This window comes from Blastomyces dermatitidis (genome assembly GCF_000003525.1).
Source record: "Blastomyces dermatitidis ER-3 genomic scaffold supercont1.2, whole genome shotgun sequence".
NCBI classification, from domain to species: Eukaryota; Fungi; Ascomycota; class Eurotiomycetes; order Onygenales; family Ajellomycetaceae; genus Blastomyces; species Blastomyces dermatitidis.
The window spans coordinates 153,247-166,460 of NW_025544775.1; the positions used below are offsets into that span (position 1 = coordinate 153,247).

Here is a 13,214-nt window from a genome sequence, read left to right on the forward strand (position 1 = left end):
TTATCTCTTTTCTTTTCTTACACTTTTTCTTTATCTGCTAGTCACTACTCTTATACAATCTCTATATAATACAGTGTTCAGTGACTAGATTCAGCAGCTTTCATCTTTTATAATTCTGTCTTATACATTATACTGTCTCTCTTCATCTGCTAAGATCACTACAGTGAACAGCTCATTGAAACTAATATCATCTGATCTCTGAGTGTTCTCAGAGATTGAAATAACTTAGTCTCATATATCTGTGAATGTTTCAGATAGTTCATTCTCTGTGATCTTCATAATTGAACTAATATAAACAGTTGAATTCAACTCTGAATTTCTTTTTCTTCTATGATCTGACTCATGTACAAGTCTGCTGCTTTGAGACTACTCTTTACTGTGTTACACTCACTATCTGCAGTATATTATCATACAACTGACTACAGTCTTATTACTTATCAGAGTGTGATATTCATCTGATTTCTTCATTTCTTCTCATTCTTTTCTTATAATCATGAAAAGGTCAGAATAAGTGAGATCATCTGATTCATAAGTATCTATGATTTCTCTTACTTTGTAAGACTTTTCAATTATAAATCTCTTCTTTTTCAATACTGACAATAGTACTGTAGATAATTATAATTCACTCAGATCTTACATCTTTGCTTTCATAAGTTATGAATTATTTATTAAGTTATATAAGACTTATCTCTCTGATTCTTCCAATGTGTATGTTCTCAGAGAATGTGATTTGAGTATTTTATATAACTTAAATCATCTAGATTGAAACTTCTCAGAACTCTCATTGTATATAAGAACTCATATTCTCATCTTAAGACTTAATTTCTTAACTAGTGAGTCTTGTATTCTTTTCAATTGAATTACTTAGTTCAGAAGTAACTCATTAGCTTTTATGCATGCATGACTAATTTCTTTTAATCTTGATTTCACATCTGTGACTGCTGTATCTGCAACTGCTACTGCTGCATTCATAACTGCTGTTTTCTCTTCTACCTTTTCCAAAACATTCTCCGGGATGCATGAATGCAATTCATACAACAGGTAGAATGATGAATGCTTGAAGACTGCATACTGCTGAATTCATGTGACTAATAGCATCTGACTGAGATATTCATTTCATAATCTCATAGACTTGCTCACTAGATATTTCATCAGCATGTTACTCAAGATTTTATTCAAGTATTTCATCTTTCTATTCATTTGCAGATAATATGATATTGTTCTACAATATCTTATCTATAACTGATTCATAAAATGTCTCACTACTTCTTCTACAAGATTCACACTGTTATCAGTTAGAATCTCACACAGTATTTCATAGTTAATATAGATCTTATTATATAGAAACTTTATCATCATCTTCTCTATCATCTCTGAAACTGCTTTCACAACTGATCAGTCAGTAGTGTAATCAATAGCAGTGATTATTCATTGATTTTCATTTAATATTCATGATAATATGTCTATGAGATTTACTTCTCATCATTTAAACAGTTGTATTATACACTTTATCTGATATTATACTTTCTTATATTCTAATTCTTTCTTAGATTCTTTCACAATCTGATAATTCAGACACTTATAAGCATACATCTGAATATTCTCAGTCATACTTAATCAGTATACTCTTGATTCAAGTACACTCATGAGTTCAGAGCTTTCTAAGCGATCAAATTCCTTGTACATGTGAGTCATTAAGTCATATTGAAATGAAGATTCTAGATAGAGAGCTTCTATGTATTCTAGATTGCAGTAAAGTATAATATCATTTTTCAATTTTCTCAGCTTAAAGTTTGAAAGCATCTCTTCTACTACTTTTATAAGATACTTATTATCTGACATCTTGTTATTCTTTAAGTGAGAGATTATAATATTTATTCATTCTAATTCCTTGCATTCTCTTAGCATGTTTAATACAAACATTTCTTATATCTGATTCACAGAACTCTCACTCATGAAATTAAGTCTGTGACTGATTGTATCAGATATCACAGTGTCTAATCTCTTTCAGTATTTAATATGAAGATTGTACACTTAGAACTCTGAGATTCAACATACTAAGTGTTTGAAAGGTTTTATTATTAATTATAGATAGACAAGGCTTTTGTGATGTATGATTACTGTTATTATATACTCATTATTAATATATCTATCTTATAATATCAGTGCATGCTTGATCACTAGTAATTTCTTTTCATATACTGAGTAATTGAGCTCAGTATCTGATAGTCTTCTATCATTGTATATCATTAGATGCAGCTTATCATTCTTACTCATCTGTAGAAGAGTATCTTCAATAGCTTATTCAGATGCATTTATCTCAATGTAGAAAGATTTATTACAATCTGATTAAATAAGCACTGAGAATGTTGTTATACATTTTCTCAGTATGAGAAAAGCCTCTTTGCATGTGATATTTCAGATAATTGAATGAAACTTCTTCTTTTACAGATTTGTATTCATTTCTCTTAAGAGATCTGAGAGTGATGCAGATATTTATATGAAATTCTTAATGAATCTGCAGTAGTATGAGACTAACTTAAGAAACTATTATATATAATATATATTTCTTAGTCACAGTTAATTCACTATAATATTCAATTTCTCTGAAATGAGATGTATATAGTTATCACTCACTATATATTCTATGAACTTCAACTCTTCTGTACTAAACACACACTTGATTAATTTGATATAGAGCTTATACTCTGCCAGAGTTATAAGCACTTTATTGAGATACTTCAGATGTTTATTATATAAGTTTGAAAAGATTAGAATGTTATTGAGATATACAAGATATGAGATTTTATTCTGTTTATAAAGAATTGTATTCATCATTATTTAAAAGATGATAGATACATTTATCAAATCAATGATATTATCAGAAATTCAAACTTCTCTCATTGTATATTAAATATGATTCACAGAACTGACAGTTCATCTACACAGATCTGTCAGTATTTTAAGAGAAGATTGATCTTTGATAGATATCAGATGTTTTCAACTGTATTCAACTGTTATTGAATTCATAGCAGTGAATATTCATTCTTGATTATAAGCTTATTAAGTGCTTAATAATCAATATACATCTATCACTTCTCACTCATCTTTTTTATAAATAAAACTGGAAAGCCTCATGCACTTAATAAGAATTATATGAGATTATATTCTAGAAGGTCTGTGATCTGACACTTCTGTTCTTTGAGATGTGTTTGTGACAGAGAGTACACATTCTGATTGACTGATTTTGTATTCTCTGTGTCAATCTGATGTACAAATCCTCATTCTGATGATAATTTCAGTGAAAGATCTATTTAGAAGATCTTTCTATACTTCTTCAGAAGCTTCTTCATACACTTATTCTTCTATCTATCTTTTATCTTAGTTTTCTCTGCTTCTGAGTTTCATATGACATATAGAATGCTTTCAGATGAGGTCTTGCAAATCATTCTCTTTACTTATTAATATGTAAGCAGATTTAATTCTTCTATATCAGAGATGTGAAATGTTCTTCTCATATCAGTTGATAGAATTGTATGAACTGTTTTCTTTCTATTAGTCAACTATATATGATATGTACATCATTGAATCTGTGAATTGAATCTTTGAAACTAATTGAGTCTGAGAATAAGATTGTATTTCATATTCTGCAGCTCTCACACTTAAATATAGCAAGATCATTTTTCAAAGTGTAAGAGAACTCTTACTCTTGTAGATAATATTAAATATTAGTTATCAGATAATCTTATACATCAAAGATTCTTCACTCAGCAGATCTCTTTCAATCTTTGAATTATATAATTATTAATATATTGTGTAGAAGCTTCTGTATTCACTAACACTTTTACAGCTATCTTTTAATTCTTACTCAAGTGTTCTCTATACATTAACATTTCAGATTTTAAGACATTGAGATAAGTATTCACTTCATCATTCTCATCTGTACTTTATTCAGAAGTCTGCTTCTTCTTTACACATATATTATTTAGAAAGTTATCTAATATAAGCATCTCTTTCACTTTGAAGACTTTTTATAGAATATCAGTAAGTATCTCTGAGCTTATTGATTCTGCTAGTTTTTTAACTTTCTTACTTCTCTTGACTACACACACTGAGTGTAATCTTTTATATCATGATTTTAACATCTGCAGTTGAAGCAAGCTCAATACTTATAATATTAAGATTTTTACTCAGAGAATCTCTTTTTCAGAGAATTCAGTACTTTAGTAATAGTATTCAGATCTAGATTCATCATATCTGAGTGTATGACTTGTATTATAGAAGTCTGATTATCTATTCTTCACTGAGATATACTTAATTACAGTATTTTCTATTATAATTGACTTACTTATTCTCATACAATGAGAATATTATATACTTCTTTCATTATATCTGATTATAACATTAAGTATTTTCATTTCACTCTTAACTCAGATGTAAGACTATGAATAAAGATCTGTAAATAGAAAGATATTAAAAGTTCTTCATTCAATATAAGATAGTATAAGCTGAAGTATATAAAGTATAATATAAGATTACTCACTTATCTACACTTAGTGAAGTGTTTGTAACATTTATCTTATATATTCACTTTCTCAAAGTTATGTAAGATTCATTTGAAAAACTCATTTTATATTCATAGAAATGAATATCACTTCAGATTTGTAAGATTTATCTTTTTATCAGTTATTTATAATGACTTTACTTTTCTATATAGAAATGTAACAGATCTTAAGACTTGTTGACATTTTATTAACTATCTGTCTATAAGTTTATATTCAATTCAATAATATAATTATATCTGACTTAGTCAGCTGATTACAGCATTATTTTTTCAGTTACTATTAAAGCTTAGTAACTCTGACAAATCTCTCAGCTTAATATATTTCATACTCAGATTCTTATTCTGTACAGTGATCTCTGATAGTGTATATACTTCTGAAGAGATTGTAAATAATTGTGATAAGATCTTCAGATTTAATATAGTTATCTATCTATATAAATATTTAATCTCTTACTGCAGATCTAAGATCTGATTTTCTCTATTCTTATTAATAATAATAATTATATCAGTGAAGCTCTTTATAGTGAATACTTGATTTACAGTGAATATCAATTGTTATTTAACTTCTGTCTTAGCCTGTCACTGTATATGCAAGATCTCAATCTTGTTTAGAATTCTTATATATATACAGAGCTTCAATTCCGATTCAGCAGTCTTAGTTATTTTTCTTACTACTTTAAGTAAACTCTCTAGAAGATTCTGTATATCTTTCAGTTCAGATAGCAGAGAAGAGTATTATTCATATTAACTAAAGAAGATATTTATTTCAGTGATTTTTCATTAATTATATAATGTCTATTATTATATCACTGTATCATTATTTAATTTCTGTTATTATTGTATAACTTCAGTGATAACTATCTCTCTCTTTTATTTCTTTAAGTGAAGAGTGATCTTCTTTGAATCTGATTCACTACTCTCATTCTTTTTCTCACATCTCATCTATTCATATACATGATATTTATCTGAGTGTGAAGTTTTTTCTTAACAAGTGAAGTAGTATTAATCAGATACTGTTCTACTCATTACTCTTTATACACTATCTTTTGAGATGTTCTAGAATTATACTGACATGATAACTATAAATTACTTTATAGACAGAATTATCATACTCTGAAGAAGTCTGCACTTCTCACTAGTTTTTAAACATGCTATCAGATGTGATTTAAAGATTGCTTAAGTCAGTATATAATTACAGATGTATACCAGCTTCTTATATATTGTAATATTATATGTTAAATTAATTAGCAGCTGCTATAACCCTCTTCTTTACACTTGTACACGTATACTAGTAGTTCGGAAGCAGCTGTGTTATTATCTGACAGTTGTATGTTCTTCTGAACCACAGTAGTTTTTAACTATATATAATTTATATAAACAGAAGTTTATAATTATTATTTATAACTTAGCTTGAATATTATTATATATTTAATCTTTATATATATTTTTCTACTATAAATACTTTTAATAATTATTAGTAGACTGACTGTGTAACTGTGTCTGAGATCAGAACTAGATTTTTTAATAATTTTATTATTAATTTAACTGATTTTATTACACAGTTTTAACATTAAATAGTAATCTTATACTATCTCAGTAAGACTTACTATCTACTCTTATTACATTTTTTAAATAAGATTATAATTTTCACTTCTTAATTTAAATTATTTTTATTACTTTAAATAACTTTAAATCTTATTTAAATATTATTAAAAAGCATTACTTTTTAAAAAATTAAAAATAGTCTAAAAAAAATCTTAAAATGTCTAAAAATAGTAACTTTATATTAAGAATGAAACTAAATGAGATTAAATGAGATTATTTTCTTATTTTTTTCAAGTCATGATTTCATTTTAAGATCTGATATATAGTCACTTTACATGTTTTTTTAATAGCCAGTCTCAGTGAGATTCATGCTAAGAAATGTATAAGATCAGATCAAATGAGATTAAATGTGAAATTCATGATTCTGGCAGCCAGTCTAATTATCAGTATATATCACATTAAGCTGCATATCTCTGAAAAATTATCTGTAAGCACTTATTCTTACATAGATTTATATTGACTTATATTTATTATATTATGTTTTTCTCTATCTGTCTATATCTGATCATTTGAGAAAGAAAATAAGAAGATAAATAAAACACTGTCTAACTCTATAAGAAGTATTTTAAGAAGAAAAAGAGACACAAAAGAAACAAAATGAAATATAAGATACATAGATACATGGCAGAAAGCATAAATAAATACAACTCTGCACATATCATGTAGAGGTGTCAAATGCTGTAACAGCTGGGATACCAAATGAAAGTGCTGAAACAAAAACATGGTATATATAATAATAACCAGCAGAAGTCCCCCTTTCCACTCTCACTCTCACTCCATCACCATTCACCTCTCACAAAAAGCCAAAACAACACTAACGCCTTCCCATACACTCTTATCCATTCAATATATATATATGTCCCATTCGTTCACTCCAACGCCCCAAACTTCCCCCCATCAACCACCCAGTCCCGCAACGCCTTATACGCCGTCTCCAACTCATCATTGACAATCACCACGTCATGCGCCCCGGGCTGCTTGGCATACTCGAGTTCGTTCTTCGCCTGCGCCAGACGGCTGCTCAGGCTCTCCTCCGTCTCCGTGCCGCGGTTTCGTAGGCGCTGCTCGAGCGTTTCGAGGGAGGGCGGGGCGAGGAAGAGGAAGCGGGCGTTTAGGGTGGTGCGTTTTACTTGTTTGACGCCCTGTTTAGGTTGGGGGGTTTAGTTGGGGGAGATTATTTTGGTTTGTCGGGGGAAAGGGTATGTATATCCGTACCTCCATCTCAATATCCAGAATGCAAATGCGCTTCTTCTCCGCCACGTCCCTCACCGCCTTGGTGCTGGTGCCATAGTAATTGCCGCTGAATTGCGCCCACTCGATGAACCCTCCTTCGTCGATGAGGGATTGGAAGGCATCGCGCGTTGTGAAGTAGTATTCGCGCCCGTCTTGTTCGCCGGGGCGGGGTGCTCTGGTTGTATCTATTTGGGTTGTGTGCGGGTTAGAGGAGCGGTTGTTTTTTAATGTAGAGGGAGACAAGGAAGGGCAGGAGAGAAGGTGGTAGGGGAGGCTGTTACTGACGAGAAACCGAAAGCGCAAAGGTATCCGGGTAATCGGCGAAGAGTCTTTTTATCAACGTTGATTTTCCGGTGCCTGAGGGCCCGGATATCACTACAGGGCGGAATCTGCGCACAGCTGCTTTTTTTTTTTGGTATCCCAGTCTGTTAGGAGGGCGGGTCTAGCAGAGCTTTCGAGGCGGGGGAGTACCTACCAGCAGAGGCAGCCATTGGAAATATATGAAGGAACGATGAGGCGACGAGTGTCTCGTGGTGGTGGTGATGGTGTCGGGGGAAAACATTTTATATTGCGCCCCGGCTTTTCTGCTGCCAAATTTAGGGTTTTATGCTCGATCCTTGGCACCAGGTACGCCGAGCTCTTAAATTATGTGGCATATCATATTATTGTAAATGGTCATACTCCGTACTACGAGTTAGATGCTTGAGTCATACTGATTTATATACAGGTATTTATCTACACTAGTAATTTATGAGGTGTTCCACAAGTGCTTGTTTTAAAAATAAGATGAGAACTGCCCATATCTCGGTTGGTTGTAGAATGTTCACCTTGAACATAAATGGGATTAACAACGTTGTGAGGAAGAGAAGAAACTCAGAGACATAAAAGAAAAAAGGGCTCTGGCTCGTTGGGGAGTTATTATGGTAACAAGGAACATGGATCTAGTTAACAGTCACCAAGGGATAAAAAAGGGAGAAAGAAAAAGGAAAGAAAAAGGAAAGAAAAATAAGAGCGCATCGACATAAAAAAATGGAAGGAAAATATAATATGAAAAATAGAAATGTAGTACATATATATATATATATATATATATATGGATATATCATGGAGTAGGAGAGGTTGGCGGTGCATCCGATTGACTTCGTGACTTCGACTCCTTCTTCTGTGCCGCCTCCTGCTCCAGGAAATTCGACCAGAGTTCTGCCAGTGATTCTTTGCGTGTACTTCCATTCTCCGTGAAAAAGTCAGACGCAAGGGCCGGCGAACTTGGTGTCCTCGATAGGAGTGAGGACGTGCTGGGAATGCGTAAACTACTGCTGAATCCACTTGAGGTTCCTGGGCGGGCAAGACCAGCTTGCTCTCGTTGTTCTGGATCATTCCGAAGAAAGGTGTTAGTTAGTGGTTTGCCCTTCTAACCTAAAGAATATGCCTTGAAAAAAAGATACAGCCAGGGGGCGTGACATACCATCCGTCCATCCCAGCAACGCTGATATGAGCTGTAGGACCTGAAACTTCTTCGGATCTGATCGATCTAGCGCCAGGAAATGGAGGAAGTGGTTGGTGACGAGGTGTCTGATTATTCTAGTTAGCTATTGGGCAGTCCAACATAACGAAAATTGAGAAAGCACCAACCTATCCACATTATCCTCCGGCTTCCCCCGCTTCAGGAATCTTAGAGCTTTGGTGAGGTGTTCATTCAGCGTAACCGCTTCGTGACGCAACTTGCCAATCAGCAGATTCTTCTCCTTGACTTCTTTCTCAAACGGTAGAGCCCGTTTCAACTCCGCCTCCGCCGCTTCCAACTTGGCAATGGCTTCCGTGGCGTTCTTCTCAGCCTCCTGCACCTTCTTACGGTGCTCCTCCAGCTGCGCATCCGAGCTTTCCACGATCTCTCGTAGCTCCTGTTTTCGTGCTATGGAGGGAAAAAGCAAAATGATATTAGCACTGGGCGATAGACACTACAGAAGTTTTTTGAAAAGGTCCTCACCGGTTTGAATTTCCTGAAGCGCCCTCTGAAGCCCGTCCACGGTCACCGATTGTGCATCACGTTCAGAAGAAGCCTTCTCATACTCGCTTTTCAAGGTGACAAGCTGCTCCTCCAGGTCTACCACTTTCTCTTCCAGGCTTTCTCGAATAGATCGCTCCTCCATTGCGAGAATCTCCCAGTTGTGCATGGCCTGCTTTGCCTCCTCGAATTCCGAGCGCGCATATGCTTCTTGTTCCAGCAATTCTTCCCTCTCCTTCACCCAATTTTGCTGCGATAAATTCGTCCTATTTCGCAAGCTGGAAAGCTCCTTGGATTGTTGTTCCCGTTCCTTCTCCAATGATTTGATAGTAGCCGATTTCGACCCTACTTCCGTTTGCAGCGTGGCATTTTCGCCCTCGAGCTCCTCTATCCTATTCCTCGTCTGCTCTAATTCCTCCTGTAGACTCATGTGTTAACAAATTGGTCAAAAAAGCAACCATCTCAAAAAGCCGCAATTGTAAAAGGAGCACGCCCTAAACAAGCAGAGAGACGTACAGCATCAGCCTTCAACCTCTCCCCTAACTGCGACTTAATCGTATTAACCTTGCCCAACAAATTCCGAAACTGTGTCTCCGCATGCTCTTTGTCGCTCTGTGACTGTTTCAGTTGGCCCTGTAAAGCCACCATCTCCTCATCGTGCTTAGACTGTATCTTTTCGAGTGATATACGCATCTCAGCTACTTCCGCACGGAGGGAATCGCGATCCCGCACCAGCGCTTCGAATCTGGGGTCGGAATCAAGGGAAGGGAATGCGGGGTTGGGAGGTGACGCATCGTTGTCGCTCTCCACCGTCGGCTCCTCTTCCCTATCCTTTCCTCCATCGTTATCATCCAAATCCACAGCCTGGGAACCGTTCACGAAGTTTTCTTTAGTAGCCTAGATAAAATTTCAAAGTTAGATGCTGTGTCTCCTTAGCAGACCATTCCCCCCTCCTTCCCGCGTGGACAAGGTAGCAGACATACCGGTGTTGGATGCTGATCCTGTCCCGACTTCTCCTGTTGTCTGTTGGATTGTGTGGGTGGCCGTTGTTGGTCTGAAGAAGACGTGTTTGGGACGGTTCCGCCATTCGCCTTTGCTTTCGCATTTGCTTTCTTCCTGCTGTTTTTCTTTGATTTCCCACTCGTTCCTGCGCAATTCGCATGATACTGTTAGATTCCTCTCTGAATAAATGTATCCGTTGGCTTGTTACGGCCAATATAATAAAAAGAAGATCAAGTTATTAATTTACCTGGCGCCGGCGTGGAGGTTGTGTCTGATGGCATCGTTTAAGAGGGACAGTATTACCTCGTGAGAGGTGCTGCGGGGAACACCAATCGAATAAACCCTCTCTCGCACACTCTCAACCCTCCTAGTGTAATCGATATATACGTCGGGTTGCGCGTTTTGCTGCTGAATTTGAACGGGAGTCGGGGTTGTATATGGTTCTATGGAACGGGAGAGGTGTTCGTTAGCGTGGGTTGGTGGTTGGATTGGATTCAATACGTAATCTCGCGACGGTGCCAGTTAGTTATAAACCCATAGACGACGGGCAAAAGGGTTCCAGCATGTTGGGCAACCTTGCTGCAGCTCTTCATATTCAACAACAACAGTAGTACTCTTATTAGTTTTTATATATTAGGATAGGGTTCGGACATTTCACAGGTCAGGTTTGAGTTTATCTTCTACTTTCCGCGCTGTGGATTTGCTTTTGGCTAGGCTATCATCCACAAAGAAAATGCGGGAATCTTCTTATTCCGGATCAATTCTGAGACATTCATGCATGTAAAAGATCTACTAAACCCCAGGCCAAGTGCTATATATATGGGATCTAGCTCCCTGGGGCGGCAAAGATGGGCATCAAGTTTTGGAATCCAACATGCGGGGATTTATACATCGAGTTTTGTTATTGTCCTCGATAAAAAATAAAAATAAAAAGATGGCCTAGCTTTATAAGAATCATCCTTCTGATATGTTCCCTTCTATTGGGAATATGAAGCTTTATTCGCCACAGAATTCCAGGATTACCGGAGTCTTATCACCATCTTCTAAATAAAAATCCGAAATGATCTTGTCTCATTGGCCTCGGTAAGCCACGTACACCTCCCGGCCAAGGCTGAAAAACAATTCCGTATAACGATGTACTGTTCCCAAATCGTTTATCTTATCTGACCTTCGCGATGGACGCCTGCATCAGCCAAGGATAAACCCAAAGCTAGTGAACTAGAGAGCTGCTGTGAGAAGACTTGACGTATGGAGAGTACCGGGAGAAGAAAGAGTCTTAGCTCATCAAGGAAAAAATGGCCCCTTCCCCGTCACATGAAATCATCCAAAAAGTCCGGGTCTCGATCTTGATTGCTGCTGTGTTGAATATTCTCCTCATTCAAAAAATCATCATACGCATGGTCTTTCTGCCACTTCAGCTCCTCCCTCCGCTTCCTCTCCAGCTTCTCTGCAGCCCGCTTCTCCTCTCGCAGCTTCCGCTCTTCCCGTCTAATTTTGCTCAAGTACTCCTCCTTCTCCTGGCGTAGGTCAGGGAACTTCTCAACGCGCGTCTTGTTAAGGCGATTGATAATGGGGTTTTGTCGGACGGCGACGTGAACCTTACGCGTGAGTTTTGGGTTGTGGAAACCTACTTGGCCAATCGCCATGCCAGCAGTTTTGTGTAGGTTTGACCACGGCGTGTATATTATAGTCACATTGTCCTTTTTATTTCCTATGCTCGGATATCCTTTAGTTACAGGTATATAACAACGCCAAGAAAGCAAACGGAAGCGAACCTTCAATGGAGTTTGCTTTTGTGAGCTGCGCGCAGTCCGTAAGCAGATCTTCAGGGATATTGTCCCATGTCTCGCCGTCTCTTAGCCGGAGATAAACGTGGGCACTGGATAGATTGTCGGCATGGAACTATCTCAGGAACATAATTATAAGACGATGCGCTCTTGAGCTCGGGTTTCTCTGTTCCAGGAGACACGATAGTTTTACGCACCCTACAGAAAGATAAACTCAATCAGCGGTGTTCCGAAGCCGAGTGAGGACAGTTAACGTTGGCAAAAAATAATAGCTACCAGACATCGCACTCCAGACCATGTTTTATGAGATCCTCATCTGCTCCATATCAGCACTGTCGTATACCAATCCATATATGGCCATCGGAGAAATGGTGTCCCTACTCTCCGTCTTGTCCTTGCCGACATAGATGAATGCGGGCGGCGAAACGACGTTGGATGTAAAGAAATAGACCATTTTACTTAGTCTTTGAGGTAGACACTCAGATTGCAGCTTGACGCGATAACGGCCCTCTCCCTGAGCGCGCGCTGCCAGTCCTCCAGCACACGGCGGTTGTTTGTCGTTCGCAAGAGCTGTGTGTTTCAGTGGACAAGGCGTTGCAGGGAATTAATTTTCAGCCTCTCAAATTGCATGTCATGTGATCAAAATCCGAGCATTGCGGAAGTACGTTGTTCCGGTAACTACCGTAGCCAGCGATTAATATTTTAACTACGTATATTCAATTTCAATGAAATTAACGCTCGCTTACGCTCGCTTTGCTGCTTGCGCAGCCCCCCCTACCACTTCCACCCTCTACCCCTACCCCCTTTACGACTCCTTCCTCCCATTCTTTCATTACCTGCTGTAACTTTCCACCGATTGAAAATATAATGACACATCAAAGATGAGTAAATATCATCACTGCGACTTTATTCCATAAAAAATACAACACGGAACTAGATGGCTTGATACATAATCTGAGTTGTTTAGACGAACAACACCCACCTGATAGTCCTGACTCCATACCTCTCATTCCACCAA

General features: G+C 36.8%; 3 protein-coding genes across 4 annotated transcripts; all 3 read right to left on the minus strand.

Moving 5' to 3' along the window:
- Positions 1-6,643: 6,643 nt before the first annotated feature.
- Positions 6,644-8,028, minus strand: BDCG_01390. Of its 2 annotated transcripts, none has more exons than XM_045416892.1 (4): positions 7,878-8,028; positions 7,688-7,801; positions 7,385-7,587; positions 6,644-7,311 (listed from the first exon to the last, which is right to left on the minus strand). In XM_045416892.1, the coding sequence occupies exons 1-4, from the start codon at positions 7,891-7,893 to the stop codon at positions 7,039-7,041; spliced, it is 606 nt and encodes a 201-aa protein (XP_045273853.1). In that variant the 5' UTR covers positions 7,894-8,028; the 3' UTR covers positions 6,644-7,038. The 2 variants fall into 2 exon arrangements, with proteins under 2 accessions (XP_045273853.1, XP_045279571.1); XM_045416891.1 differs by having other exon boundaries at positions 7,688-7,804; positions 7,878-7,978.
- Positions 8,029-8,504: 476 nt separating this feature from the next.
- BDCG_01391 (golgi matrix protein) lies at positions 8,505-10,690 on the minus strand (the record flags this gene model as incomplete). The annotated part of the gene is made up of 7 exons (XM_045416893.1): positions 8,505-8,770; positions 8,868-8,974; positions 9,035-9,314; positions 9,390-9,825; positions 9,924-10,304; positions 10,391-10,554; positions 10,657-10,690. 7 exons carry the CDS (start codon positions 10,688-10,690, stop codon positions 8,505-8,507), a joined length of 1,668 nt encoding a protein of 555 aa, XP_045273854.1.
- Positions 10,691-11,719: 1,029 nt separating this feature from the next.
- On the minus strand, positions 11,720-12,650 carry BDCG_01392 (uncharacterized protein; the record flags this gene model as incomplete). Its single annotated transcript, XM_045416894.1, has 4 exons — positions 11,720-12,120; positions 12,185-12,288; positions 12,473-12,512; positions 12,578-12,650. 4 exons carry the CDS (start codon positions 12,648-12,650, stop codon positions 11,720-11,722), a joined length of 618 nt encoding a protein of 205 aa, XP_045273855.1.
- Positions 12,651-13,214: the final 564 nt, after the last annotated feature.